Below are 26,335 nucleotides of genomic sequence, written 5' to 3'. Positions count from 1 at the left end.
TACTATTCTGTAGTGCCATGGTGAGTACTGTTCACGATAACAGTAGTTTTTAATACCATTTTTGGTTGAGTGTTGCTGAAAGAACACTTGAGTGTATGATATTTCTCTTTAAGACCATAATGACAGTGGGCTAACAGCTGTGAATGGTCTTAGTGGTTAGCATATGAGACCTTAATTTGATTCTTGTCCAGTGTACATACTTAATGGTCTGTGTTTGCGTGGCTTACTCCAGGTTTGTTGATATTTTAATATGCTAGGGAGGCAAGCTACATGTTTGGTGGGATGTTGGTGGTTAAAGTGGTTAAGAATGAGGAACCAGAAGGAATATGACCAGCAAAAACTCCTGCTAGAGAATAAAAATCCAGTCATGTAGAGCTAGAACAGTATCAGACAGGTTTTGAGAAGGAGGAGAGCTGAAACCTGCTGCTGTTGTGTGTCAGGGTTAAATGTTCCTTGTCCAAGTGTACATCACCAACTTGCCAAAGTGAAATCCTAGTAATGATGCATGCATAGTATATTATAAGTTATCTGTGTACATCTAATCTATCCTTTGATAGAAACCAGACCCTGAGGCCCGTGATGAAACCGATGATTATCATCAGCACGTAGCACTTAGCACACGCAAACTACTGCACAAAGGTATAGCTAAACATTGTGACACCATTGCAATGTAAGGAAGAACATCTCTTTAAGGGACTTCAGATTGAATTTGTTTTGAAGCTAGGCCAGTGGTCAGTTAGGTGAACACAGTGGTCTGTAAAACTAAAGGAACTGTTCCCAGCTTTCCTGTTTTATAGATGCTAGTTAGTTACTTCATTAAACTGTCTTCTTGCAGGGTCCCAGCATGTTTTGCCAACACTGAAAATGCTCTTGTTGAGATTTTTTTCTTTACTTTTTGTCTTCTAATTATCTAGTCTCTCCTCCTCCTTCGGACAGCTTTCCCACAGATGACATTTCTCCAGCTTTCTTGCATCTTGCTTTATCATGTGCTGATTTGGAGCAGTCAGACTGGAGATATGAAAATTTCTAGTACAGTTGAGCGTACCTTTGTACTTGTTTTCCCCACCTGGTCAGTTACATCTGTGACAGAAAGTTGTTCATGTGTCAGGCCAGACATCACTTTTAAGAAACATAGAAGGGAGAAAATAAGCGTCTTTTTCTCCAGATGAATCCCACTGCTATTGGCAGGAGTCAGATTTCTCTCAGGGTGGTTGATGTTTCTTGAGAAATAATTTGCCGATTACCTTGAAAAATGTCCCAAGATTGCTCCAGGGATTAAAATCTTCCATTTGCTACTGTGTACCTTTGCAGTCAGGACTTTCTGCAGCTGGTGAGTGGGAAAGTAAGTCTCTGTGTTTGGCCAGATGTGATCCTCTGCCATCATACATACACACACAACACTTGCAAATTCTGCCTTTCTTTTTTAATGCTCTGTAATCTGCCTGTCATCTGCCATTTGTCCTTACCTCTCAGTTAAGTATTGTATCATCTGTGTTCATCCTTGCTCAGACTTCTTTATCCTTGCTCATGGTCTTCCCTTCTTTCATGTACAGTTATTTTCAGCTGTGTTCCCATCTCTATATTCAAGGCTTCTCCCATTGTTACAGATTCCTTGCACAGACCCTGGCCATCTGTTCCTTTGCCTTTGCATCCTTGTCCTATGTTTGGTTTTTTCAATATCTTGCCTCCTTCTGCTGTTCCTTTACTTTTTTATTTGTTGTCATGGGAATACCCACTGTGACTTTTAAATAAGACACAAAGAGCTGTAGTTTCGTTTTATTTGGTAAAGTCTTGATTGTGAAGACAGAATAAAGCAAACAAAAAACTCCACCAGAAATTACAATCTGTAAGAGAAGAAAATAAAATCTTAAATAAAACTGTATAAAAATCATCATTGCTCTCAGACAGAGGAAGATATTCTAATTTTCTAACCTCATGGCATGGCAACCTTGCATGTTATGTAGGTTAAAATCTAAGAAATTTCTGTAGTTCTTAGTGTTTGTCGTGCTGTCTCTTTCATGATTAAATGCTGTGGAATATAAAGGTTCCATAAAGTAGTAAGATGTCATACTGGGAAACATGCTTCCAAGCTGGAAACCAGCTATTATGATTTCAGTGCAATTCCCTGAGAGCTCATTCTGTGCTTCCATTTTAAAAAATGCAGATACACTCATAAATAACTTCATGAATATGAAAAAAACATAGAAAGCAACACCTTTATGGCCTCCCTTGCACAAGGCATTGGCTTACTCTTTGTACTTGCAGTATATGGGCCTAGATAAGCTCCTTGGCTTCTCTGCTTCCTCGGCAAGAAAAATTATTTGTTCAGAGATACTGAACTATGTGTGCTCTGGTGTTTGTCTTCCTTGGGCTTCGTGAAATGCAAACTGCACCTAAATACTTGTGCTCTTCTGAACTGTATATATGCTTCTCTGTAGTACAGCATCATGTGGGGACTAACACACATCTTTAAGAATTTTGTGGAAATCCCTGAAAAAGTACTGTTTAACTAACCACAAAATTAAGGTGTTGGTGTACTTCAAGCCACATACTGGAACCCACACTGCCTTTGTGGTTACTTGCATTGAGAGCAATGAGTAAGCAGCTGGACATACTTTTCCCCGAATTATATATGCCTTACCATTAGTATAATTTCTATGTAAGTTGAAGAAAAACCAAAACACCCTTTTTGAAAGGAGACCCCCTTGTCTGTATGTATGCTTATGCATGCATGAACACATACTGGTCCAGAAAGAGCAATTAATGTTTAAAAATTGAGCTATATAAAAGGAACCCCTAAACCCAGTGAGCTGCAGTTGGGTGGTATCCTAATCTATATGGACCACCAGTACAGAGCTTCTTTTTACCATTATGGCTGATCTCTAAGACTTGGCAGTAAGCTCTGCCTAATATTTGTCATGCATTTACATTTTAGTATGTATTTCTGAAAAATACAGACTAAGCATGAGTTTAAATAGAAATTGAGAAGTGATTATGGCTCCTAAACAGTTCTGTTTGCATTGTATGAATGTGGTTGTGGTGTTTCAGCTGCACAAGAATATAAATGATATGGTTATATTATCAAGGCTAGGGATTGCAAGAAATGTAAAGGAATGCATTTGTACTCAGAGGGATCCTCAGTGAGAAAGGGAATATAGAAGTAGAGGTTTTGTGTGCAGGTTTTTGATGGAAAGCAGAATGAAGCCTGGGCTCTGAGAGTCACCTTCATAATCTTCATGACTAGTCTGATATACTAGTTTTCTACCTGACTGTTGCTCAGAACATCATAAAGCTAAACCAGAGATTGAGTACTTACAAAGCATACTATTGTTTCTTCTTTTGATTTTTTTTTTTTTTTTTCTTTTGTGCTGGTTTCAAATGCAGTAACTTATTTCCAAACTATTTTATTAGGCTTCTTTTTTTGCAGTTTCATTAATCTCATTTATTATTTCAAGGTGCTTTGGCTAATGCCCAGCATTGTGTCCCTAAGGACCAACTCATACATCTTGCTTATTTTAAGAGTTTCCAAAGTGTCTCTAGAAAACTTCCAACTAAACTGGAAAGCCTGGCTCAAGGTGTGTGGCAGATTAATGAAGACATCTCTTTATGAATGATTCCTCCTGGAATAACAGGAAAATGGAGAGAGTATTCACACCAGCCCTGTGAGATGCAACATCTGTGAGATTCCTCTGCTTCAGGCCTGAATGAAAGGAACTCTGAAGTCTAGCAGTGTGAATGCAGCACAGAAAATAGGGGACATGGGAAGACTGGTATTAGCAGCTGAGCAGCTGGATCTGCTGCAACTTACTGTTTCCATTGAATAAGGACAGCTGGAGAAGGACCAAAAGAAATCATATAATCCAAATCCTCCATGTCATGGAGTCCTTTGCACAGAGATGCCAGGTTATGAAATAGGATTTTGGTCCCATGCTGATCACGCAATACATAACAAGATGATATGCTGCGGGAGTGAAAATTTCTTAGACTTTAAGTTGCTTCCTGTACTACTTTTCTGTGGTTCAGAGCCTCAAACTTAAAGTAGGTTCATTTTGTATTTATTTTGTGTTTATTACACAAGTTAAAGAGATACAAATGTATATAGATAAAAATATATATTCATCTGTTTATTTATGTTGCTGTGTATGCATGTTTTATAGGTATGTTTAATATTTGTTACTGAAATAGGTTGATTTTGTTCTTTGTTTCATTTACCAGTTTGCTGAAAGCAGTCAGAAGAAAGAGGCTTTACAAAAAAGCATTGAGAAGTCAAAAATTGGACGTGAAGATACTGTAAGTTGCTTTGGTGGGGGAGGCATTCCTACCAGGAAATAGGGCTACAAGTATGCATAGTTTATAAATACTAATGTACATGTTGGAAATCCATTAAGAGTTCTAAATACTGGAGATGAGACAGGGACAGAAAAAATCAGGTATTAGATTTTTCCTTAGTTGGTCATGAGCTAATGTGTAAAATATTGACAACTGGCTGGTCCAAGACAGAGAAAATGTGTGACTGCCTGAAGTCTGGTAATCTTCCAGGCTTTTTAAGATATCTTTAAATCAGAAAACTTGAACTGCCCAGAGGCATGTACCAAAGTTGCCAATGGCTGCTGAAGTGCCAAATCCAGTAACTGTAAACTTAGGTGTTGGGAGTCTTTTTTTTTCAGTTTGGTTTGGTTTTAGTCTTATAAATTAGATTTCTGAATTACCATTCTGAGCAGCCATGTAACCTTGGTGCTCTTTGCATGCTGAAGCTGTTAACACTGCAAAATGATATTTAGTCTTCATATTTACCATACCTATAAAGTAGCATATTAGTTAGCAGTACTTCATATGGTATTCTAAGGTGTTCATTTGTTTTGAAATGTTGAGTCTAAAGGGGTTTAAATCTCCAGTAAATAAATGTATACATAGAGATAGCTAGAAGCTTTCAGGAGGAATCAGATTTTGCAGGAAAGTGCCAAACTTTAGAATTCAAAATACTATATATAAACATTCTGGGTTTGACTGTAATTGGGGAATCATAAGCAAGTTTCTTCTGCAGTTGTGCTTGTCAGGTTTCAAATTGGACTGTTTGAGACATTGGGGCTTCATCATATGGCCTGTCCTAGTCACAAGAAGCAACTGGTCCTGGAAATCCTGTTCTGGTTGATGCTTCCAGCATTTTAGTTCTGGATTATACACCAGGAAGAAGTCCTAAAAAATCTAGATCATGATTTAGGTTTCTGAGGAGCTGGCCTTGATGCCCCAGAATCTGGGAGCAGATTTCCAATCTGCATTTTCAGGACGTGCTGAATACAGACTGTTGGCAAAAGCACTGTGAATACGGAAGTTTAGGGTGGGGGGAGGACACAGGAAAAACAAACAATGAAGCACCTGAGGCTGCTGGGCTGCCATGGAGATAGCATGAGTTTGTAATGGCAACCTGGCTTTTCTAGGCTACCCAGTGCCCTAGCATGAGTTCTTTTGAGTATCAGCCAGTTAACAATGTTTGGCTGTTACTGCAGACTGAATTAGAAGTATGCGCTGAGTTGGCTATGGGAGGGCTCATGTTGAGTCAGTGTCTGCAAATTCTTATTGATCGATAGAGTATTTGAGGTTGATATTGTATACTCTCTTAGGAAAGACTACCATGTCATAAATATCTGAAGTTATTTTTAAGACTACTACTCTTAAATGGTGTGGAAAAAAGTAATTAATAAATTCAGAAGGTATTCATGTGCAGCATCCTGATTTGGGAAAATGTGAATGATAGGGTTTTCTGTAATGCTGTCTTTAATTACAAGGCTAACACTCCTAAATACCATGTAACCTTTAAGCCAAACAATTAAAAGATCTGTTTGGAGTTTGTCAAGAGTTCAGAGGTTGTAGAAAATTTTGTTTATCCATTTTGTTATGCTTTTTTCTCTCCAGTTTGGTTCATTGACAGAAGGCAGTAACAAAAGAGCTTTTAAATTTACTTTTTCTTTTTCTTTTTTTTTTTTCTTTAAAGGTTCTGGGCAATAATTACTAATTTTTATTTTTGTATCTCCCAACATGCTTTGAATCCTCAGGCGGAACGTGCAGCTCTAATAGAGCAACTTGCTGCCCTTCGACAAAAAAAAGAGCAGCTAAAGGCAGAAATAGACAAATACAGAGAATGTGACCCAGACGTCATTGAAGAAATGCGTAAGTTGTATATTGGTTTTTGTGCAAAAGTTCACTTTAAGTTCTGCAATTCTTTAGCTTAAAATTTGGTATGGAGAGGTAAGTCAAAGAATAGCAATAGTTGCTTTTCTTTTTAAAGCTGTAAGCAATACAGGTACACTGACCATTTCTTTTCATGTTCTGTGTGTATGCTATAAGAGGTTTTTTTATTGATATTTGCCCTGGCAGCAGTTAAGCAGTTAACAGACAATCCTAAAATTGAAATATTCTGATGTGTTAGAATTAGTATCAAAACCATTCTTTCTAGAACCGTATTAATTCTATAACTTCTAAGTGTTCCGAACCCTAGAATGTGTGTAGGAAGAGTAGTCTCTGGCTGCGATGTACCTTCAATTCCATGCTGTCAAAACAGGTATCTGTCTACTTACTTTGTCTTGTCTGTTTTGAATGTAACCATTTCATTAGAGACACTGAATTATCACTTATAGGGAAGTATGTTATTGCACTGTTGACTTACTGTTTGTACTGTCTCTGACATGCTGGGTTTTGGTTGAAGTTTCTAATTCTAATGGAACACAGTGAATGATGAGTGACTTTAATGCTTAATGCAGAATCGGGCACTGAAACGTACTTAATATTCTGATCCTTAGCATGAAAAATGAAAAGCATGCATGAAATTTTATTGAATTTTCTCTACTTCAACTTTCATGTTTTATTTATTAGGCTCTTATGTTGCTACCCAAACATCACTGCATATTCATTTTCTGTAATGGCAAAATGCCATTAGAGTGATGAGGAACAGGCACAGACCTTTTTCTGAGAAGATATCTGACTGAATCTTTTTCCTTCCTTATTCTTCTAACAAAGACCACAGCTTTAAAAATGTGCTGAAAGAAAGCCAGGAACATAAACAGAGTTGGCAGCACACCCCCAAATTGGACAGATATTATTTATTTTGAGGGGCTGTGACACTTTTTGTCAGCTGTGTTATCTTTCCCCAAGGATTTAATGGTATGCCAGAGAATAAGCAAACTCAAGACCTGAGGTTAGTTACTGTGCTGTAAATCCCTCACTGTGTGCTCTCCTGGGGACAAGTTAGACGCTTTCCAGCTGATTCCAGCTGTAGAAATGCATGAGGGCAGGCAGATACTGACAGCAGAGATGGATTCGTAGTGCCAGGTATTTTAACTAATGAGATACCCTTATAGTAAGCATTGCACTGAATGATTTGAGGGGCCTCTCTTTTGAAGCAGTGAGCACGTTCCTAAATACTAGGCACAAAGGGGCAAATCACAGCTTGAATACTAGAGCAAACTGCATTAGCTGGTGACACAGAGGCTAATATCCTGAAGACAGGGAAAGAAACGTGAAGTTAGTTATTTGGTCATTCATTTGTCTTTTTCTTTTTTTCTTTGTTACAAGTGTGTGGAAGCTCATGTAAGCCTCTGCAATGGAGGGGTGAGCAGTCCAGGGTGTTGGTGAGGCTAGTCTTGTTGGGCTGACTGTGGGATTCCCAGAGGAATATGCAGTAGTGTTTTGGAAAAAATTAGTCCCTGACCTTTGATGTAAAAGTTTCTGCTTCATTTTATGTTTCATCAGTCATTGTTGCACTGGCAGTGCGCACTTTTGCTGGAAATGTATAAATGAATAAATGTTGATGTAAATTTTGAGGTCTTTGTCAAAGCTGAATGGACTTTTACACACTTTAAGGGAGAGGAGGGAAAAGAAAAGTTTAGGGGGCATTTCTTTTGTTCCAGAGTGTGGGGAAGTGCAAAGGCAAAACAAGATGCAGGAAGTTACAGTTTATTAGTGTAAGAAGGCAATAAAGAATCTCAGGCAGTGGAAGGTGTTCAGCTAGACATGAAAGTTACTGCTTCTGTTTCACACAACAGCCTTATAACCAAAGTTATTGGTTCTCAGATTTTAAAGCATTTTCAAACTGCACGAGTGCTGTCATTTTCTGCTAGCTGTACAAGTTAAATAATCCTTGTGGTTATTTTCAGTTAGATCATCTGAGCAGATTACTAACTCTGCGTTATTTTAATTTTGAGTTAGAAGTCAGAGATGGCCATTATCTTATAATGGCACTCTGAGTTGTATTGTTTAGTGTAATACATTTTGTAATGGACAGTTGTCACTTTCTACATTTGGGTTTTCCCTCTTCTTTCTTACTCACTTAAACCTGTAAAGAAGTATTTCTCATGCTCAATATAAAATTTCAGTCTATTAATTTCCAATCCCATATCTTAGAGGTGCCTTGATTTTTGTTGCGGTATTTTAGTGGTATATCAAATTGTCATCTGATTTCAGTGGCCTTCAAATCTGGTGAATGCTTTGCTAAGCCTTTTTAATTGCTCTTGCCTTAAAAGGAGTATTGCAGAAACAAACCTATTGTACAGTGATAAGCTTTGTTAAAACACACACTAATTCCAGGGTCAAAACAAAGTTTGGATGATTCATAGCAAATATCTGAAGACTCAACTAAAAGCTGAACATCTGTCTTACTTCCTGAGTCTTGTGGTGGGAAAGTCATGTTTGGCCTAGTAACTAAATATACTATAATGCATATTCACAGGGGGGCGAATCAGAGTACTAAAATACCAACTCTAGTTTTTGCTGACTTCACTGTTTGTTCTTTTAATATCAGTAACAAATGTTCTGTTGTATGTTTTGGCTTGATTTCCTTGGCTTTTGTATTAGAGAGCTGAAGTATAAACTCTAATGCCTTCCTAAATGTACAGCATTAGAACACAGAATTTCAGTATTTGCATATAAAATTATATATTATAAAATTAACTACAGTAAATAGCAGAATAAACAAGATTTAGGGACTGACCACTAGAGGAAGCTACATAATAGTCTGGTCTTGTGGATATATTTGGATAATTCCGTTTTACATGTATGGTATTGTAAAAAAATGTCTAGAATTGCAAAATATGTAGATTTTGTCTAACAACCACAGCAGTTCAGTGGTTAAAGCTTATTTTTGCTACTTGGAAATGTTGTTTAAGCCATCTTTTGTGGGTTGGGATTGAGTAATAAATTCTTCCTCAACATTAAAGGCAGTAAAACTGCCAACAGTCATCGGAATTAAAAAACGGGGGTGGGGGTGCAAAAAACCCCTCTGTGATTTCATACTACTTCGCTACAATTTTAATCCTTGTTTTTTAATCCATTGTTTCTCAACTTTGAGGGATATTTTTGTAGGCTGGGGAAGCAGTCATAGAGAAGAGATTCTCTATTCCTCTGGGAGAAAGGCTTATATGACATACCACGTATGTATGCAAAGTTGGATACATGTGATGCTGCTAGATTCCCTAAAGATTATGGTCAAGGACAAAGGCATAGAGAATGCAAGCCTTCAGTAGTTCATAATTTATCCATATTTTTATAAGGCAAACAAAAGAATCTCCACATAACATCAGGATCAACCTGCTGCATAAGTTTAATTCTTTCTGCCTGTTAGAGAGAGATGTTAGGGAACTTAATACAATTTTCCTGACAATTAATTTTATAGAAAGGTTTGTCTGGCAGCCCAGATGTATAAATGATATGGATTTTGCTCTGAGTTGTTGTCCAGCTTGTAACTACCAACACCTAAATATTTTCAGCGTTCACTGTAAAATAAATGTTTCTAGAATTTCAGACTTCTCATTCTTTCACTAATTAATGTTGATCTATATTATATTAAGATATTGCTGGGTCTTAGCTGGTTTTTTTTCACAGTAGCCATGCTTTAGTTACTTTGTCTTTGCACAGGACAGTAATCTCACAAGGAGTTACATACTGACTGATGCAAGTGACTTCCATGAGATGTGACTGCTGATATTTATAGGGCTGCTCTTAGATGTTGCCTGTCAGAATTCCTGTTTTATTTAGCATGTTTCTAGAATGTCCAATTGGTGTTAATTTTTGTCTTAGGCTTTTACCTTTAAAACAGTGATCTGAACATTTCAAGACAAACTATATTCTCAAAAATCAGCAAACTGCCAGATACAACACGTGTAACACAGCAATTTTTGTGTCAACTTTTTTACTTCTGCTCTCTTTGTTTATTTTTATCCTGTAGCAGAAGGCATAAATGAATCAAATAGACAGAATTTCTAACCACAAATATTCAAATTCCTTTTGAATCTGAAAGTGTGATCTCAGAGGCATCGCTACCAGTTCAGTTCAGGGTTAGATTATATTATAAGATTAATACTTACTTGGCTGTGTGAAAATAAACTTTGTGAAAACATTCAGACTTTACTGAATACCAAGAAAATGCCATGCTTTATGTAGTATGTACCTGAAAGTGTCTTTTTTTTCATTGTGGATGCCTCAAAGGATGCTGGGGATAGACTATTCTTCAGGGACTGTAGTGACAGGACAAGGGGTAACGGGTTCAAACTTAAACAGGGGAAGTTTAGATTGGATCTAAGGAAGAAATTCTTTACTGTGAGGATGGTGAGGCACTGGAATGGGTTGCCCAGGGAGGTTGTGAGTGCTTCATCCTTGGCGGTGTTCAAGGCCAGGTTGGATGAGGCCTTGGGTGACATGGTTTAGTGTGGGGTGTCCCTGCCCATGGCAGGGGGGTTGGAACTAGATGATCTTAAGGTCCCTTCCAACCCTAACTATTCTATGATTCTATGTCTAAACACTGAAAACTTCAGCTTGACAAACTGATGTGAAGAATTATATTGGGGTATATAGACAGTATGAGAAAATAGTTCAGCAGTTTCTTCATTCATCTTAATATCTTAAGGCTGAATGCTGAAAAGGTAATGTTGATTTAGCTGCTGGATTTTGTGGGGTTCATAGTTTGGGGTTTGAGGTTATTTTAGGTTTTGGTTTGTTGTGGTTTTTTTTTATTGATACACCCAGCTATTGAGTTCTGTTATGTTCAAATTGGATTGAATATATATTATAGGTACAGATGTATTTAATGTTACAAAAACTTAGCTGTAGATTCTTTTGGAGATTTCTTATTAATACTGGGAATAGTCGATGTTTCCAGAGAGGAAACAATAGTGATGAAATTAAATTAAGATTAGACTAATCTGGCTTTAAAATTTAGTTTCTTCAGTTTTACTCAAAATTCTTCAGAATGCTGATAATTTACAAAATGGTTTAATGGGGTTTCTTTTACATTTTGTGGCAAAGACTATTGTTCAGAAAACATATCAGAAAGGTTATTTGCACTAAAGAGCCTTGTCAGTGCTCTCAGTCAATGAACTATTAAGTAACTATTTTTATAAATGTAATGATTCATTTGGAAGAGCAAATGTCTACAAATACTTCTAAGCCCAGTCTAGGTGCCACACGATGAATAGGATACAGATCAAGCCTATACAGAGAGTGGGGTTTTAATCACTTCTAGATTCAATATGTTCAGTTTGCAATTAAGAGGATGTTTTCCAGCTACTGACCATGAAATACGTGCCTGGCATCTGAGACTTAAAAGACATAAAAGCTGTGCTTTTTATGGTTTATGCATCAATACTATTAACAGAGATCTGCAATTAGAAATTAGTCATTCTTTTGAAGTTAGACTTGTGTCTCCACCCACACTTATGTTAGCCTTAGAGGGTTAGACTAAGCTTTCTTTGGAGTGAACCAGACACTTGCTTTATAATTCACAGGAAAATACTAGATATAAAAGTAATCACTCCTTTTTTTTTACTTAGTCTCGTCTTTATAGAGACTTGTATATTTAATGTATTCATCTCCTGAAGATCTGGATGAGGATATGACAGGAAACAGATAATGTATGTTCATGTGCATAACTTGTGGGCTACCTGCTACTAACAAAAACAAAATCAGAAAGCCCACCCCCCATTTTTCCCCCTTTTTCCTCCTTCATCATGGAGTATCAGAATGTATATAGAAGTGCACCAGTAATGAAAGAACACATTTCCTTGACTAACTGCATCAAGCTAAGGTATTTTTTTTTGATTCCTCCACTCCCTAAACTGTTCTTTGACTGGCTTATCATTCAGTTGGAAGATTGGCAAATTAAATTACCTGTTCAAAAGCTACATTAAAAGACAAAGCAAAATGCTTTACCAAAGCTAAACATAATTTTTAGAAAGAACTAGGAATAAATCTATAAATGTACTTGTATATAATCATAGTTACACACAGTAACAGTATACATAAATTTTAACTGTTAAGTTGAAAAAGGAACAGGGTACTTATGACTGGAATTACAAACTTAAACTTGATCAATAATGCTCCAAGCTACTTTGGTAATCATAGCAAGTGAGAAGGAATTGCAAGTTTAAGCAGTATTTCTGCTCATTTATTTTAATCTTCTCCAATTTTCTCTCTGTCTTCAAAATCAAGGGAGGCTTGTTTGCAGTTCAGTTACTGACAATGTTGGTCTTTTTACAGGCCAAACATTTGCAGAGCAGAACCTAGCTATGATTACAGGAGGCCATAATATGGTGGTTTAAGGACCTTCCCTGACAGAAGTAGGTTTAAAGAGTTCTCACCTTTGCCCTTAATTCCTGTGCTGTGGTTCACCAGTGATAAGAACAAGTTATCAGTTGGAGTTAGCAACTTTTGGTGTATATATTGTTGGCTTGTGGTAGGCTCCAACAATGTCTTTAAAATCTCTTTCCACCAAAGAGTGTGTCTGATGTCTTTTGCTGGCTTCTTCATAAGGCTTTCATGCATGTGGGGCCCCCAATACAAGAGAGACATGGACCTGCTCAAGCAAGTCTGGAGGAGTGCCACAGAGATGATCTGAGGGCTGGAGCACCTCTCCTAAGGAGACAGGTTCAGAGAGTTGGGTTTCTTCAGCCTGGAGAAGGCTCCAGGAGAACGCTAGAGCAGTTTCCAGTACATAAAGGGGGCCTACAGGAAATCTGGAGAAGGACTTTTTACAAGGTCATATAGTGATAGGACAAGGTGGAATGGTTTTAAATTGAAAAATGGGAGATTTGGATTAGATATTAAGGAAAATATTCTTCACTATGAGAGTGGTGAGACACTGATTGAGATGTTGTGGTTGCCCTATCCCTGGAAGTATTCAAGGCCAGGCTGGATGGGGCTTTGAGCAACCTGGTCTAGTGGAAGGGATCCCTGCCCATTGCAAGGGGGTTGGAACTGGATGATCTTTAAAGCCCCTTCCAACTCAAACCATTCCATATGGTAATTTGTCATGCTTCTGGAATTTTTTGTCTTGCGGTAGCTCCCCTGAAGATCAACCAGGGATCTTCTGACCACCTAGGAGCACATCAGGTGACACATCTTCAAAGGGCATCTTCCTGAACTCTGAAATTAGTTGAACTGTGTAGAAAATGAATTTTGAAAGAACTGAGAGAGAAACAGGGGTAAGTAGCTTCTGGCACTTGGGAAAAAAGAGACTGTAACAGCCATAAAGAATAATGAGCAAAGGAGCACCAGGATAGAATGATGCAGCTTAACATGTATCTGCACATATATTCTGAAGGCACAGACCTTGAAGTGAAATAAGGGGCTTTTGGCTGCAGTTCAGCATGGTCATTTGGCTTTTGGCAAAAGGCCTTAATTCTCTGTTTCAGAGAATTTTTCAGTCTCTGTTTGGCCTAAAGTTTGGACTCCAGCTAAGAGGTTACTCTGCAATGAAAAACTGACCTAAATATTTAGACACATGCATACATGTGTTTTTATACCTCAGACACATTCTAACAAGGCTAATCTTCTGGGAGAGTGTCAACTTGGGCCAACTTGCTTTAAAATGAAGCTGCATTTTAGCTGGTTAAGTGAAAAAAAGGATCAAATTTTAAAATAGGTTGTCTTTTGTCAGTGGGGTTTTACTTCAACACGCAGAGGCAGCTGGAAGATCAGCTGTTTAGTTATTATATATATATAACACCCTGCTTAAATAAAATGGCTACTCTAGCAAGATACCTTTTGTTTTAAGTTAGATGAGAAATGTGTTGTCAATCTCATATGTTAGGAAGTCTCCCATATGTTATGGGATAAGTTGTGTTTTCATTATGGGTTTATCTAGGTTAGGAATCTATATTAGGAATATACACTGGTATGTTGCACTTTGCTATTTGCCTGCAGACATTCTGCAGGACAGGTTGTATGTTTGCAAGACTAATCTTGGCACTGGTGGTATATTTCAGAGTACTTCCAGTGTTTTTTTCCCTCCTCACTTTAACATCTTATGAGCTAGTTTCACTGAAAAGAGAAGGGTATCAGAAAAACCAATTTGGAAACACTTAGAAGAACACAGATTTTGTCTTTGCCACTGTAAGAGACCTTTGTAGATTGGGAGAAGTTTGTCTTTGGTGTTTTGCCTTGGTTTTGGATGATACTGTGTTAAGGAAAGTAGGGGAATACAATCCTGATGAAACTGCAGTAGTGTGAATCTAAAACTATAATTGTATCAAGGTGTATTCACCTGTAATTCAGTACCAGAAATGGGGTAGAATCAAGGAAGCTCTATAATAGGGTCTGTGCTTCTGCTCAGTATTTATATTAATGAAGATACTGTGTAATACAAATTATGTGGAGCAGCTGGTGAAGGGGGCAGGGTTTGAAAAGATGTTATAGTAGTTTACAGGTTGATTTTTTTTTTTTTAAGACATTCTTCTTGTGAAAAGCAAAATTGCCATACTAAGATACAGAAACCAGCAATGAGATGTATGAAAAAAATCTTTCTATTCAGGTTGGCTTTAGTGAAGCTTCAGCATATCATATTTGAGAGGTATATAACTATCTAGGGAGAATTCAAGAGTAGAGTAAAAAGACCAGACGCTGAGCAGCTGCATTCTAGGAGAAAAAAACTTACAAAAATCGGGCTCAAAAGACAGTTGTTTCTGGTGGGTTTCTGTGTCTCCTTTAAAAAAGGAAAGGTATAGCCTGCTGCTCAGGTTCACAGAGAACTTGGCAATAAGTAATAGCCTTAAATTGCACAGGAAAAGTAAGTTGAATGAAAAACTATTCTAATGATTGCAATAATCAAACAAAGAACTAGATTGCCTGGTTGTAAAAGCCGTAACACTGGAACCTTAAAACCAGGCTACAAATACCTTAGAAATGGCATAGGTAGGTTTGAACATGTATTGAATCATGGCTACAGAGGCTGAAGGACCTCTTGTGATGCTTTCCAGACTCTTATCTGCAGCTTCTGTTGACACAAGGCATGCAGCAGAGTGACATGCTGAACTAGACAAAACCCATGGTGCTCTGGGATGGGCCTCCTGGTGAAATGCATTTCAGCAGCACAGAAGTTTGTGAGTTCCTTTAGCAGTGCAGTGGGTATGGAGTTTATTGGTAAACGAAGTGAGGAGGGAGGACTTCTCCCCTGAAAGAAAAACAGTGTTGTTAGGGAGCCCTGAATCAAGAGGTGGTGTGCTTGTTTTCCTTTTGTAAGCACATTGCTTCCCTCTGTTCTTTGGATAAGAATAGATGTATTTCAGCTGAGCAACTAGGATTTCAGCAGAATACTTATTCAGGTAGAATACTTATAAGGTAAATGGTCTTTTTTTCTGTGGCTATGTGATCATAGTCAACTTAAGTGCAAGAGCATGTCTTTTGTGTAGAGGCATCTTTTGGTAGCAGTTCTGACAAATTCTGTTGGATGCTCTTTCAAAGAGACACCGTGTACATCCTGATGAAATTTGACAGTGTGACCTTTTCACGTGGGACAGAGGCAGCTTTTGCTGATGTGACTTGACACTTTTTTTCAAACACACTAACAAAGATTCAGACCCTTTAAAAGCATATTCCCTGATATGTGGATCAGCTTATTAGTAGCTTTCCTGTGCGCTGCCATGTAGCAAGGCTGGCACCATGTTATGTATTTGCTCGGGCTTATTTTCAAGCAAAAAAATATATATATATTTACATACAGCTGTGCAGCAGAAATACTAATTCATTCATATATCAATTTTCTTAATATTTTTCTATCACAAATGGCTTATATTGTGTTCTATGCTTTTCAAAGTAGTTGTAGATGAGTAGGTAGGGTTCATAATTGTCAGCACTTGCTTGTAGTTCTGAAACTTACTCCTTTTTATGAATTAGTCAGTATAAATGAATGTCAGTATAAATAGTTCTATTGAATTTGTGATGTCATTTAAATGAGAAATCATATTTATGCATTAATTTGAATTTAGTAATGAATTCTGAAGCATTGTGACCTGTTGATTAATATCATGGGGATAAGTGTTACGTGGGATACTGGAGTATGGGGGAAGAATGATGTGTTATTTTGGATGCAAAGGAGTTGACAGAATCTGATGTGCTATCACTCTTCTGCACAAGAGCTCTTTATTCTGCTTATACACCTTTTTGGGAAGCATGTGGGAAGGTAAAGATTGCATATAGTGCGGAGGTATCTTCGCCTAATACTTGGTTACAAAACATTTTTCTAAAGCTGTTCTTGCTGTGTTGTGAGCTACCCCATGACAGTGTTGTAGACTGCTTAGTCTCAAGCATACTCAAATATGGAGTTTAAAGAAGCCACTTGATCACATCATTGCCATGAATAGTTGCCAGTGGCAAGCTACAGTCTCTTGATCAGTCTCTTGTGTCAGTCTGTGGATGAATACGTCAGTAGGAGTTACTAGGCAATTACCCTTTGTACTCTCTATGGATGACAGTGTATAATTTGTATGTTCACCTTCTAGCCTGGCCTTTAGAGATGGGCTCTTTAATTGCATAGGACATTTTCACTAATGGGAAAGATTTCAGAAACTGTGCATCATAGGATATTATAATGATACCTCTCCAAGAGAGGTGGGGAAACACAAATCTGTCATAGTGTGATGACAGCAAGGTAAACAATGTTTCTGGAAAGTGAGGGCAGCCTGTGAGCAGGAGAATGCATAACTCTGCAGAAGGCAATGGGTAATCAGAGTCACTGGGGATTCGAGTTCATATATTGTTCTTACAGTAGTTGCCATTTTTCATATTTAAATTCACTGTAAGTGGATGAAGAATTACTACTGGAATTCAAATCCAGCTAATGCAATTAATTTACCCTGACCAGTTTCATGAGAGAGATTGAGTCTCTTTGGGCTAATATTTCTCACTGGCCCCTGAGAACAGTTGCAGCTGTTCTCTGCATTCCATGTAGAAGATTTGCAGTTCACACTGTAAAGTACTCCCTTGCCCACATGCTGAAGACTGCAGTTGTATTTCGCATGTATCTACTAACAGTCCCACAGGTTGATGAGTGACTGTTTCCTTGGAAAGATGCTAATTGCCTCTGCAGTCATGTGCCTTTTAAGTGAGGAAATCCATACAATTTTCTTGTGGCATTAGTTGTGGTAGGTCAAAACTGACACCAAACTGTGCTAGCTTTATAAATATAGCTAGGTTTTGTTATTCTGTAGAAATAGAGGCTCATTCCTGGACCTGAAAACTTTGTTTACTTACAGTATCCTTAAAGTCATCCTCAAAATGCCAGAGTAGAAACAAGGAGAGGAAAGAAAGCTACAGCTCTTAGTTAATTTCCAAGTCTGTAGGTTGATGGGAGCAGGTTCTGGCTGTTGAGATTTACTTATTCATTTGTTTATTAGTATAGCTATTGGAGCTAGAATGTGTTACCTTTGATCGTTTGATTTTGAATACTATTCAGTGACTATTTCTTTAGTATTCCTTTAATGATATGTGCAGGACTTCAGCTTTTAGAAAGAACCTAAAAGTAGGTTTAAAAATGTTTTTGAGGAAATGGTGGTGGTTGTGGCTGCCATAATTGTTGTTTACCCATGGAAGTGTCTGAAGTCTGATAGAAAGACTAAAGTCTCCTGAAGTACGTATATATTGTGTTGATAAGGCATGTAGCGGTCTTATCCCTGTGGAAATATTTGAGGCTTCAACAGGCTTTTGCCATTCCATTTTGGAATGCAAATAAGACCTTCAATTCCACCACCACCATCACCACCCCCTTCCAGGAATAAAGTGAGCAAATCTGGGGGAAAGGAAGAAGGAAAAGAGGAAAGAGGAGGCTGTAGTTCTGCAGTATGCTGAGAATGATTGTAGATCTCCCTGAGCCAGATCAGGAAAAATGTGGCCTTCCTGCGTTAAGATTTGAGCCAATATGTATTGCCAGTTCAGATTTGTTCAGAAATATTGCAGTGTTAATGTTTTGTGCTGCTGGCCTTTGCCCCTGGCCAGGTATGTCCATTTGCTTTAGAAGGGTTCTTACTGCACCTCCTACAGCTGTCCACATGCCCTTTTGTCAGCTCTGTCTCCTGATCTGCTCCTATATCCCTGCAGGTCACTGGTAGAATGTCACTCGCCTGCATTAAAAAGCATGTTTTCAGCCCTTCCTCACTTTATTTTTAGACATTCATTGCTGCTAGACCTTCCTTTCCATACCTTTGCTTTTCTCAAAGGGAGTACAGAGGATTGTCTCTGTGGTAAGGACAATCACAGATGCTTAGGAAAATGGCTCCGTTCTTAGGAAAAAGCCCAGACTCTGGGCTGCTTGAGTTCCCCGCAGTTCCCCAGAGGTAGCCTAAGGTTCAGGGCAGAAGAAACTTCCATAAGGACCGGTCAGTTCTAACTGTTTGACCCTTAGCCTTTCACCGTTTAGGGCGCATATCCTGGTGTGTTTTGCTAACATAAAGCACCAGTGTTGCAAGCGATGCTGCTCCTGGGCTTTGTGTTGCTGTACTCACAGTGGTTTTTTTTTTTTTCAGTTTAGGAGAGAAAATGCAAGCTTCTATTTTCCTGTTCTGAAAATGCTAACTGTGCCTGAAATTAGTCAGTGGAGGATACAGGTTTGTGCCTCAGCCATGTGAATGACTTGTACCCTGCACGCATGGGAGCAGGAAAGTCTATTGATGCATTGTCACACAAATTGGTGAAATAACTACATAATGTTCAGAACAATGAATTATTCTGTTGCTTACAGATACCAGTTGTATATATTGTCAGCTTTTGTGCAGATGTATAGCTACAGAATTAACTAGGGCCTAATAGTGATAATGAGAACATCTGGAAGCATCTGGAGCATATGTTGCCTCCTGTATTGCTCACCTTTTCTGCACATTTGACCCCTTCATTGCCTTGCACAGCTTTGGTACTGGAACATTATTTAGTAGCTGTCAAAAATCAAGCTCTGATAGAGCAGCTCTGATCAGCAGGAAGACTAGCAGGGTTCCAGCCAAGCTCAGGACCCAAAGGTTGTGTTAATTTTGGCAATTAGCCAGTTGCCCTCAGTGTTGTCTCTGAGTTTCTACTTTTTACAGTTCACACAGCTTGTGTCCTGATTCTTCTTTGATATATACATTTTTAAGTTCCCCTGCTATTATTGTCTTTAGATCTTAAACTTTCTTATTTAATGCAGTTTAAAAACCAGGAGGCCAATGGCTGTGTGATGCTGTGGAGCCAGAGAATAAGCAATTGGAAGCAGCATGTCTTTGAGCTACATGAGTACATAAAGAAGGAATATCTGGGGATGGCTATTTTACTCCTTCATCTTTTCCTCACCGTCCATGCACAGACACTTTCAGATGATGAAACCAATGAAAGTCCAGGCAAGCAACTATAAAAGGCTTCTAGAAAGTAGGTAGTGGGCAGTTGCCTTCATTTTTGTCAGTTCTTGTGGTGGAATCAGATGCCTCTGCAAGATGTTGACAATTATGCAGATTTAGCTGGTGCCTTCAGGTGATGAAGGTCCATAACTACCTAAGATGTCTCCTTCATCTTTCAGGCATGGTGTTGGATACAGCAGGCAGAAAAGATCCTGCAGTGGGACCATAAACAAGGGTTGAGCCTGACCCCAGGGAACTTAAATCTTGCCTTCAGATAGCTAAATGTTTGGCCCATAGCTATGAGGCAACAGCTGAGGTGATGACATAGTAGTTTCTGGAGATGGATAAGGTGTTTCCCCCCCCCCAAGATTGAAAAAGGAATATGAGGGGAAAATTTAAGTGAATGAATCGGTGGTTAAGCAGAGTGGAGTGCCATCCTGCAGCAGGGGCAGTGACCATCTCACCTGATGACAAGAAAAGGTGCAAGCTGTCTTGTTTGCATGAGCTTGCTCAGGCTGGACATCAGGAACACATGGGTGTCTTGCAGCTTGCCAGGCTAGCTGGCATTGCTGTTAATACAATATGCCTGATAGTCTAAGCAACTGTCAACATGGCAGAGTATATCCATACGTGCATCCCTATAGTGCTCTCATATACATGGGTGTGTGGGGTAAATGGGAAATAGCAAGCAGCAAACACTTGCCTCAGCCTCTTGTGAATGCATTTCCTGGAGATGCTGTGTGCCGGAGGCTTTATAAGTCCTCATTTCCCCATCTCTGAGCCCCCTGGCAGCACAGTAATGTGGGGGATGTGTGTTACCAGTTTCTGAGGCAGCCTCTTCTTTGATATTCAACCAGATTGTTTGAGCATCACCTTCCCCATTCTGAAGTCCTGCCTCCACTTGTGATCCTTCCACACTTCTACCATGACACTTTGCTGTCAGTCTGTGATCAGTCCCAGGTGATGCTTGGAAAGAATGACAAGGTTAAAATAGTTCTTCTTTTAATTTTTATAACTTCTATCTCGGCCGTTTATTTTGTTTGGGGTTTTGTTTTGTTTGGTTTTTGTTATTTCTCTGCTATTTAAGTCATTGAAGGCACTGCCTGCTGCAGGATTTTCCTGTTATAGCTTCCTGCTCTTGCTACCATTATTTAATTTCTAGCCACAACTCAGTTATAAGCAGCCACTGCCATTCTAATCACCCTGTTGCCCAGCCTGTATCTGTTGATCACCCCAGCCTTTTCTTTGGCAGAGATAAAAAGTCACATTTTTAAAAACACATGATCGCATGAAATGTGATCATCATCAAAACACACGATTTAACATGCATAAGCAATATTTAAAGGGTGTCAATTCACCATGCTGCCACTATTCTTTTCCTTTTTAAAGCACCATACTATCTGGTCACTGGGCTTTAAGTACAGGGCTATGTGCTGAAAGCTGCATGAGCTGAGAGCTGGTGTGTCATGCAGAAGCTCAGCTGGTTAGCTGCTTCCAGCAAAGCAGAGTTTTCCACTGAGACCTGGTGGATGCTGTGGACTAGGCTGGCTCACCCATCATCAAGTTGCTGTCACCTTGCAGCTCTGGATCCATGGAGTTTAATAGTATCCTGTATCTCCTCCATAGCTTCGTCTCAAACTTCAGTACTTGAGTCAGATAAAACTTTACAGTTTTACTTTAGAGTTCAGAAAAATGCTGAGGGAAGTATTATTGCTAACACACGTAAAATCTTGACCACTGAAAGCCGTTACTCTGCAGACTTGCTTTCAGTAGCGTTAGGTAAAGTTCCGTTCAAAATGCCATTGGCTGTCAGTATGCTGTCAGTGCTGCCAGTCATGGGACTGAACAAGTGGGGGTGGCAACAAGCAGTCAGCAAAGGAAAATAAGGAGTATCTCTCAAGGCAGGAATAACTTGAATTTCTGATGTATGCAAGCAAGCAAAAATGCTGTCTTATCCACTCCCTTTTTTTATTCCTTCCCATCTCTTTCACTTCACCCTGTGCCTATAATTATAGGCCTTTTCTAGAAGCTCCACTGGTTTTGAAATGGTATTTTACTGTTTTAAACATTTTTTCACATCAGTTGCTGAAGTATTAAGGGTGGAATAATGACTGTTTGCCTTCCTGTGTGCTGGCAAATGATTTTTCAACATAATTTCATTTTGCCTGAAGTATAATCTTTATAACAATAGATAGCTGATCATACACTCACTTTTCAGTACCCCTGGAGACAGATTTCATGCTGACCATTCAAATGAGTATTATCATGCAAGTACTAACAAGACCAAGTGGGAATAACTAAGCTATGTGTAGGCGTGAGAACCATAATGATTCTGATATATTCCCACGTTACAAACCAACCTGTTTGATTTGCTTCAGTACTTACTTTAATGGGAGCAAGGAGATATAAGGGAAATTTTTCTTGATGCTGCTTTGTCTCATGGAAACTATAGAAAAGCTATTTGTAGTAATGGCATTTTACTAATATGCATTTTTCTCTGGAGCAGTGGTAAGGGAAGGAAGCCAGGTTTAATAACCAGGAACACTACTTTCTCTTCATTTCATTGAGGCGGTTCTCAAAAGCCTGGGAAACCTTCCAGAGCAATATGATAAACTTTTGGATTAATGTGATAGGCTGTTACCCTTTTCCTTATCTATAGAGTCATGCATACCTGTGTGATGGGTTACTTATGTATAGAGAGGATTATAAAATATCTCTGTTGTCTCTAATATCTTCAGGCCATGTATCTAGTTCCAGTCTTGGTACTGATGATTAAGGCCTCAGGCAAACCAAACCAGGATTATTTCATTTTAAAATACACTTCAAAAACTCACACTTGTTCATATGGCATCTTTTATGTTCCTTTGCTCCTGTTTTTCTTTAACTTCGGTTTGTGCTTGCTGGAATGCTGAAAGTATAAAATAGAAGAAGGGTTTGGAAGCAGTGGAATAACTTCCTTATATTGTGTGGTTCCCTAAAAATTACATCAATAAAAATCTAATCTTCATGCCTTGCAACTGTGGTATGATTTTACTGTGATGTATGATATTTTGTTGTGGTTTTCTTCTCTATTTCAGGCCAAACAAACAAAGTAGCCAAGGAGGCAGCTAATAGATGGACTGGTGGGTATGCATTTATGTTGCTTAACACAGCTTCAGACTAGAGCAATTTCAGTAAAAAGCCTACTCATTGCTAAGAATTCTAAATTAGATTAGGACTTGATGCAGGATAGGCCTCGCTTACAAAAGCATGCAGGAATATATCTTACTTATAAATGATCACGGTTCAAAAAAAGAGTACATTTTTCCAGTTTAGTTCCATTATGTGATGTGAAGTACATTCAGTATTTGTTCTTCTGGTGCAGTCTTGCACACTGTGTTAATCAAGAAAACAAATTGTAGGTCTTGAGTCGAAATATCTTAACATCAGGAAAACACTAATAGAAAGAGACTGGAAATGGCTGTGTCCAGGTATTCAGGTATTAATTCTCCTGTTTTGAGGTTTTGTCTGTTTCTAAAGAGTAGAATGTTTTGTGGAACCTTAGTGCTGCTATCGTATGATGGATGCTAATATAAAGTCTTACTAATTTGTCGGCTTTGATAAGTAGCAAAAATGCTGCATGGTTTTTAGGAAGGTTACTGTGGTAACATTTTCATGGAAGTTTAACTCAATCTTCTGTTGTTGCTTAGCTTTGCTATATTGCTATGTATTTCCGTTTTGCAGAGCAAGCAATATGTATGTATTTTTTAATCATTTAGAATATAATTTGTAATTTTTTTGGTTAGAATTAATCTACTATTGATAGACTGCTCGCCCTCGTTGGTTATGCCAAGTGCAGTAGGATATCATTGTCATAGTCTTTTGGCTATTACTACTTTATAACTTCATTTGCAGTGGGGTTTTTACTGCATATGAGGAAATAAAGTTACATATTTGAAAACGACTTTTGGGAGTACTGTTGTCAGGGCTTTCTACTGTTGATGACAGGCTGTTCTCAAGGTCTTGAGAGAGGTAAAGGAGCTATGCCTCATCCTGTAGAAAGTGCTTTTGCTGTTTAATTAGACAATTAGGTTATGTGCTGCAGCATATTTTTCTTCTCAAGAGACAGTTTTAAAACCAAATGTCTGATGGCTAAAGACAAGAAAATATTTCTAAGGTGTATAGGCACAGAGAACACTTCCTGTCTTTAACGAATGCTGTAATTTATGGGTGTTAGGAATGACGTAGTGAGTTTCAATCAATACTGCAGTGAAAAATTATGTTAAATTGAAAAGGCTGTATATGCTAAAATAACAGTCATGCGATGCTAAAAAGAAGTGCTGACTAAAACAAAGCTACTTTTTATCTTTTTAACTTTCAAGCAAAATGTGTGTTATCTGAATAAACACAAGCAGGACTAGAACGGACTTTGTAGTTAATATGAATCTTATTTTCGCAGTTGTAGACAGTCACACAGCAGGTGTCTAGTTGAAAAGGGACATAAAAAAATACTTATTATGCATATTCACACTTAGCTCATCACTCTACAGCAGGCTTACACACAGCCTTTCTTCCCATAAGAAAGAAGCAAGGAAAGATTAAGGGAACCTCCAAAAGAAAGAAGACATATTTTACTTAGTACCTTGTAAAAGGGTGTAATTAACAAAAGCCTCCTGTTTTCTGTCTTAAATTTGCTTAATAATGATATTCCTCATTATGTACCTTTTTCATCTACACAGAGATAATGCAAATGGAAGGATTTTGTTGTAGCCAAAACTAATTCATGCTTCCCTTAAATACTCAAAACTGGATCTTTTTCATTCTGTTTACAGATAATATCTTTTCAATAAAGTCCTGGGCCAAACGTAAATTTGGATTTGAAGAGAGCAGAATTGACAAAGGTTTTGGAATCCCAGAAGATTTGGATTACATTGATTAGTGTTCAGCAGTTGATGACTGACACAGTTGTACATAGTTTGTTTAAATATTCTCAGTTGGCATTTCAATGTGTATCTGAATCCTCTCCAAGCAGCTGACTGCTTTATAATTTGCAGGTTTTGTTAAAGTTAATAAAATGATAAAAATTTGTTGCATTTCAGTTTTTTCCTTGTACTCTGTGGACATAAACCTCTTGGTTTCTTCCATGAGACAGACTAAGAATGGGCAGGGGTTACAGGAAATAATTATCACAAAGTCCTGAGGCTGGTTTTTACTCTTCTTTTGCTTAACTAGGAGTAGTACTAACAGCGAGAAGCTCCAGGGGTTTACGTTAGAACATGATGAAGACTTTGAAGTGGATACAGCAAGGGACAATAAGGAATACAAAGATTTCCCTTTCCCCCTTTCCCCCCCCCCCCAAAGAAATAAATAAAAGCCATAATCCATTCATGGAAAATAGTGAGACAGTAATAATATGAATAGAAAAGCTGAGGTCTGATTTCAAGTAGTTCTTTACAAGCAGTCCTAGCAGCACAGTAAGTTTAGGGATGAAATTTTGTTTAGTTTTGGAAAATACTAGTTTATCAGAGCAAAATCTGTTCCAGTGCATGTACTGGATTTGACGCTGAGAAAGCATCACTTGTCAAGATTGTTGCTGCATAGGAGAGGGAGCAAAGATCACCCATACATGCATTTGCATCACAGTGCGCCAAGGTTTAGGACACTAATCTGGGATGTGGGAGACTGAATTCAATTTGCTGTTCAAAACTGAGCATCTTTGGGTTTATGCACATTTTTCAATTTCAGGGTAAAAAAGCAGCCAACCAAAATAACAACAAATTTCAGAATGTCTCGTTTTTGCTAGGCGACATTTCACAAGTTTACTTCTAGCTCTGATTGGTGTGTGCCTGCAGAAGAGAGAGGCAGAGAGTGCAGCCTGGTCTTGTACCTCCCACAGCTATGAATTGGAAGATGGCGTTTCTGCTGTACAGTTGGAGGATATAAGCTTCACCTTTTGGAGGCAGGTGGTAGATGTGTGTATCACTGAAACGTGACTGTCTGCCTTTTATGTAACCTCTGAGAAGAGCATCACTGAAAAGGTGACATTTAACTGGAGATATGCTCAGAAGATAGGCTGTCTCCCGTGACCTTTCCAGTTAAACAGCTTCCTAGGAGTTTCCTAGCAGTTCAGTGCACATTAAAACCCAAGGATTTCAGGTGTGCCCCTGCTGTTGTCATCTCATCTATGAAGACAGCAAGGTTCTTGGGAAGATACCAAGTGGAAGATTTTCCTCTCACAGAGGTAGCGTAGTGAGCTATCTGTTGGCTAAGGAAAATGTGATGCCTGGCACATAAATGTAATGACAGTAAAATGCCACTGTCCTTACAACTGTAACTGCAACATTTCCTTCTTTGTGTTTGGAAAGATTTTATTCCTAATATATCCAATATTTAACGTATAACATCTTACAAACTGAGTAAGAGCTTATCAGCTGCTAAGTGGTAAAAGCTAAATGCAAGCAGGTAGTATGGAGCGGAGTGCAGCTAAGTGATGGTGCCAAGCTAAAGTATTGATGCACATGTAGCTTGGGTGGTTGTTCTTACTCTTCGCTGTGTTCTGTGAAACACTAAAGAAAGCTTTCTCTGTAGAATCGAAGTGATTTTTTTTTTCCCCTAAATGTCTTTTTTTTTTTTCTTTTTTTTCTGTGAATCTATTCTGTATCATCTAACACGTGTTGGAATCTGCATTTGAGAGCGCGTATCTGTCATACACGAGAGGATGACTCAGAAGGCTTATTTGT

The 26,335-nt window shown here is 38.4% G+C and overlaps 1 protein-coding gene across 1 annotated transcript in view; it reads left to right on the top strand.

Annotated features, from left to right (window-relative positions):
• Positions 1 to 24,615, top strand: part of MND1 (meiotic nuclear divisions 1) — a 41,841-nt gene extending 17,226 nt beyond the window's left edge. Inside the window, exons 5-8 of the mRNA XM_080635725.1 lie at positions 4,216 to 4,290; positions 6,054 to 6,168; positions 22,694 to 22,738; positions 24,428 to 24,615. Of these exons, the coding sequence (XP_080491851.1) occupies positions 4,216 to 4,290; positions 6,054 to 6,168; positions 22,694 to 22,738; positions 24,428 to 24,534 (342 nt within the window). The 3' untranslated portion in view covers positions 24,535 to 24,615. The remainder of the gene's footprint in view (positions 1 to 4,215; positions 4,291 to 6,053; positions 6,169 to 22,693; positions 22,739 to 24,427) is intronic.
• Positions 24,616 to 26,335: the final 1,720 nt, after the last annotated feature.

This window comes from Psittacula echo (assembly GCF_963264785.1).
Source record: "Psittacula echo genome assembly, chromosome: 1".
Classification (NCBI taxonomy): domain Eukaryota; kingdom Metazoa; phylum Chordata; class Aves; order Psittaciformes; family Psittacidae; genus Psittacula; species Psittacula echo.
Note: the sequence above shows the minus strand (reverse complement) of the source record. Positions and strands in the feature narration are given on the sequence as shown.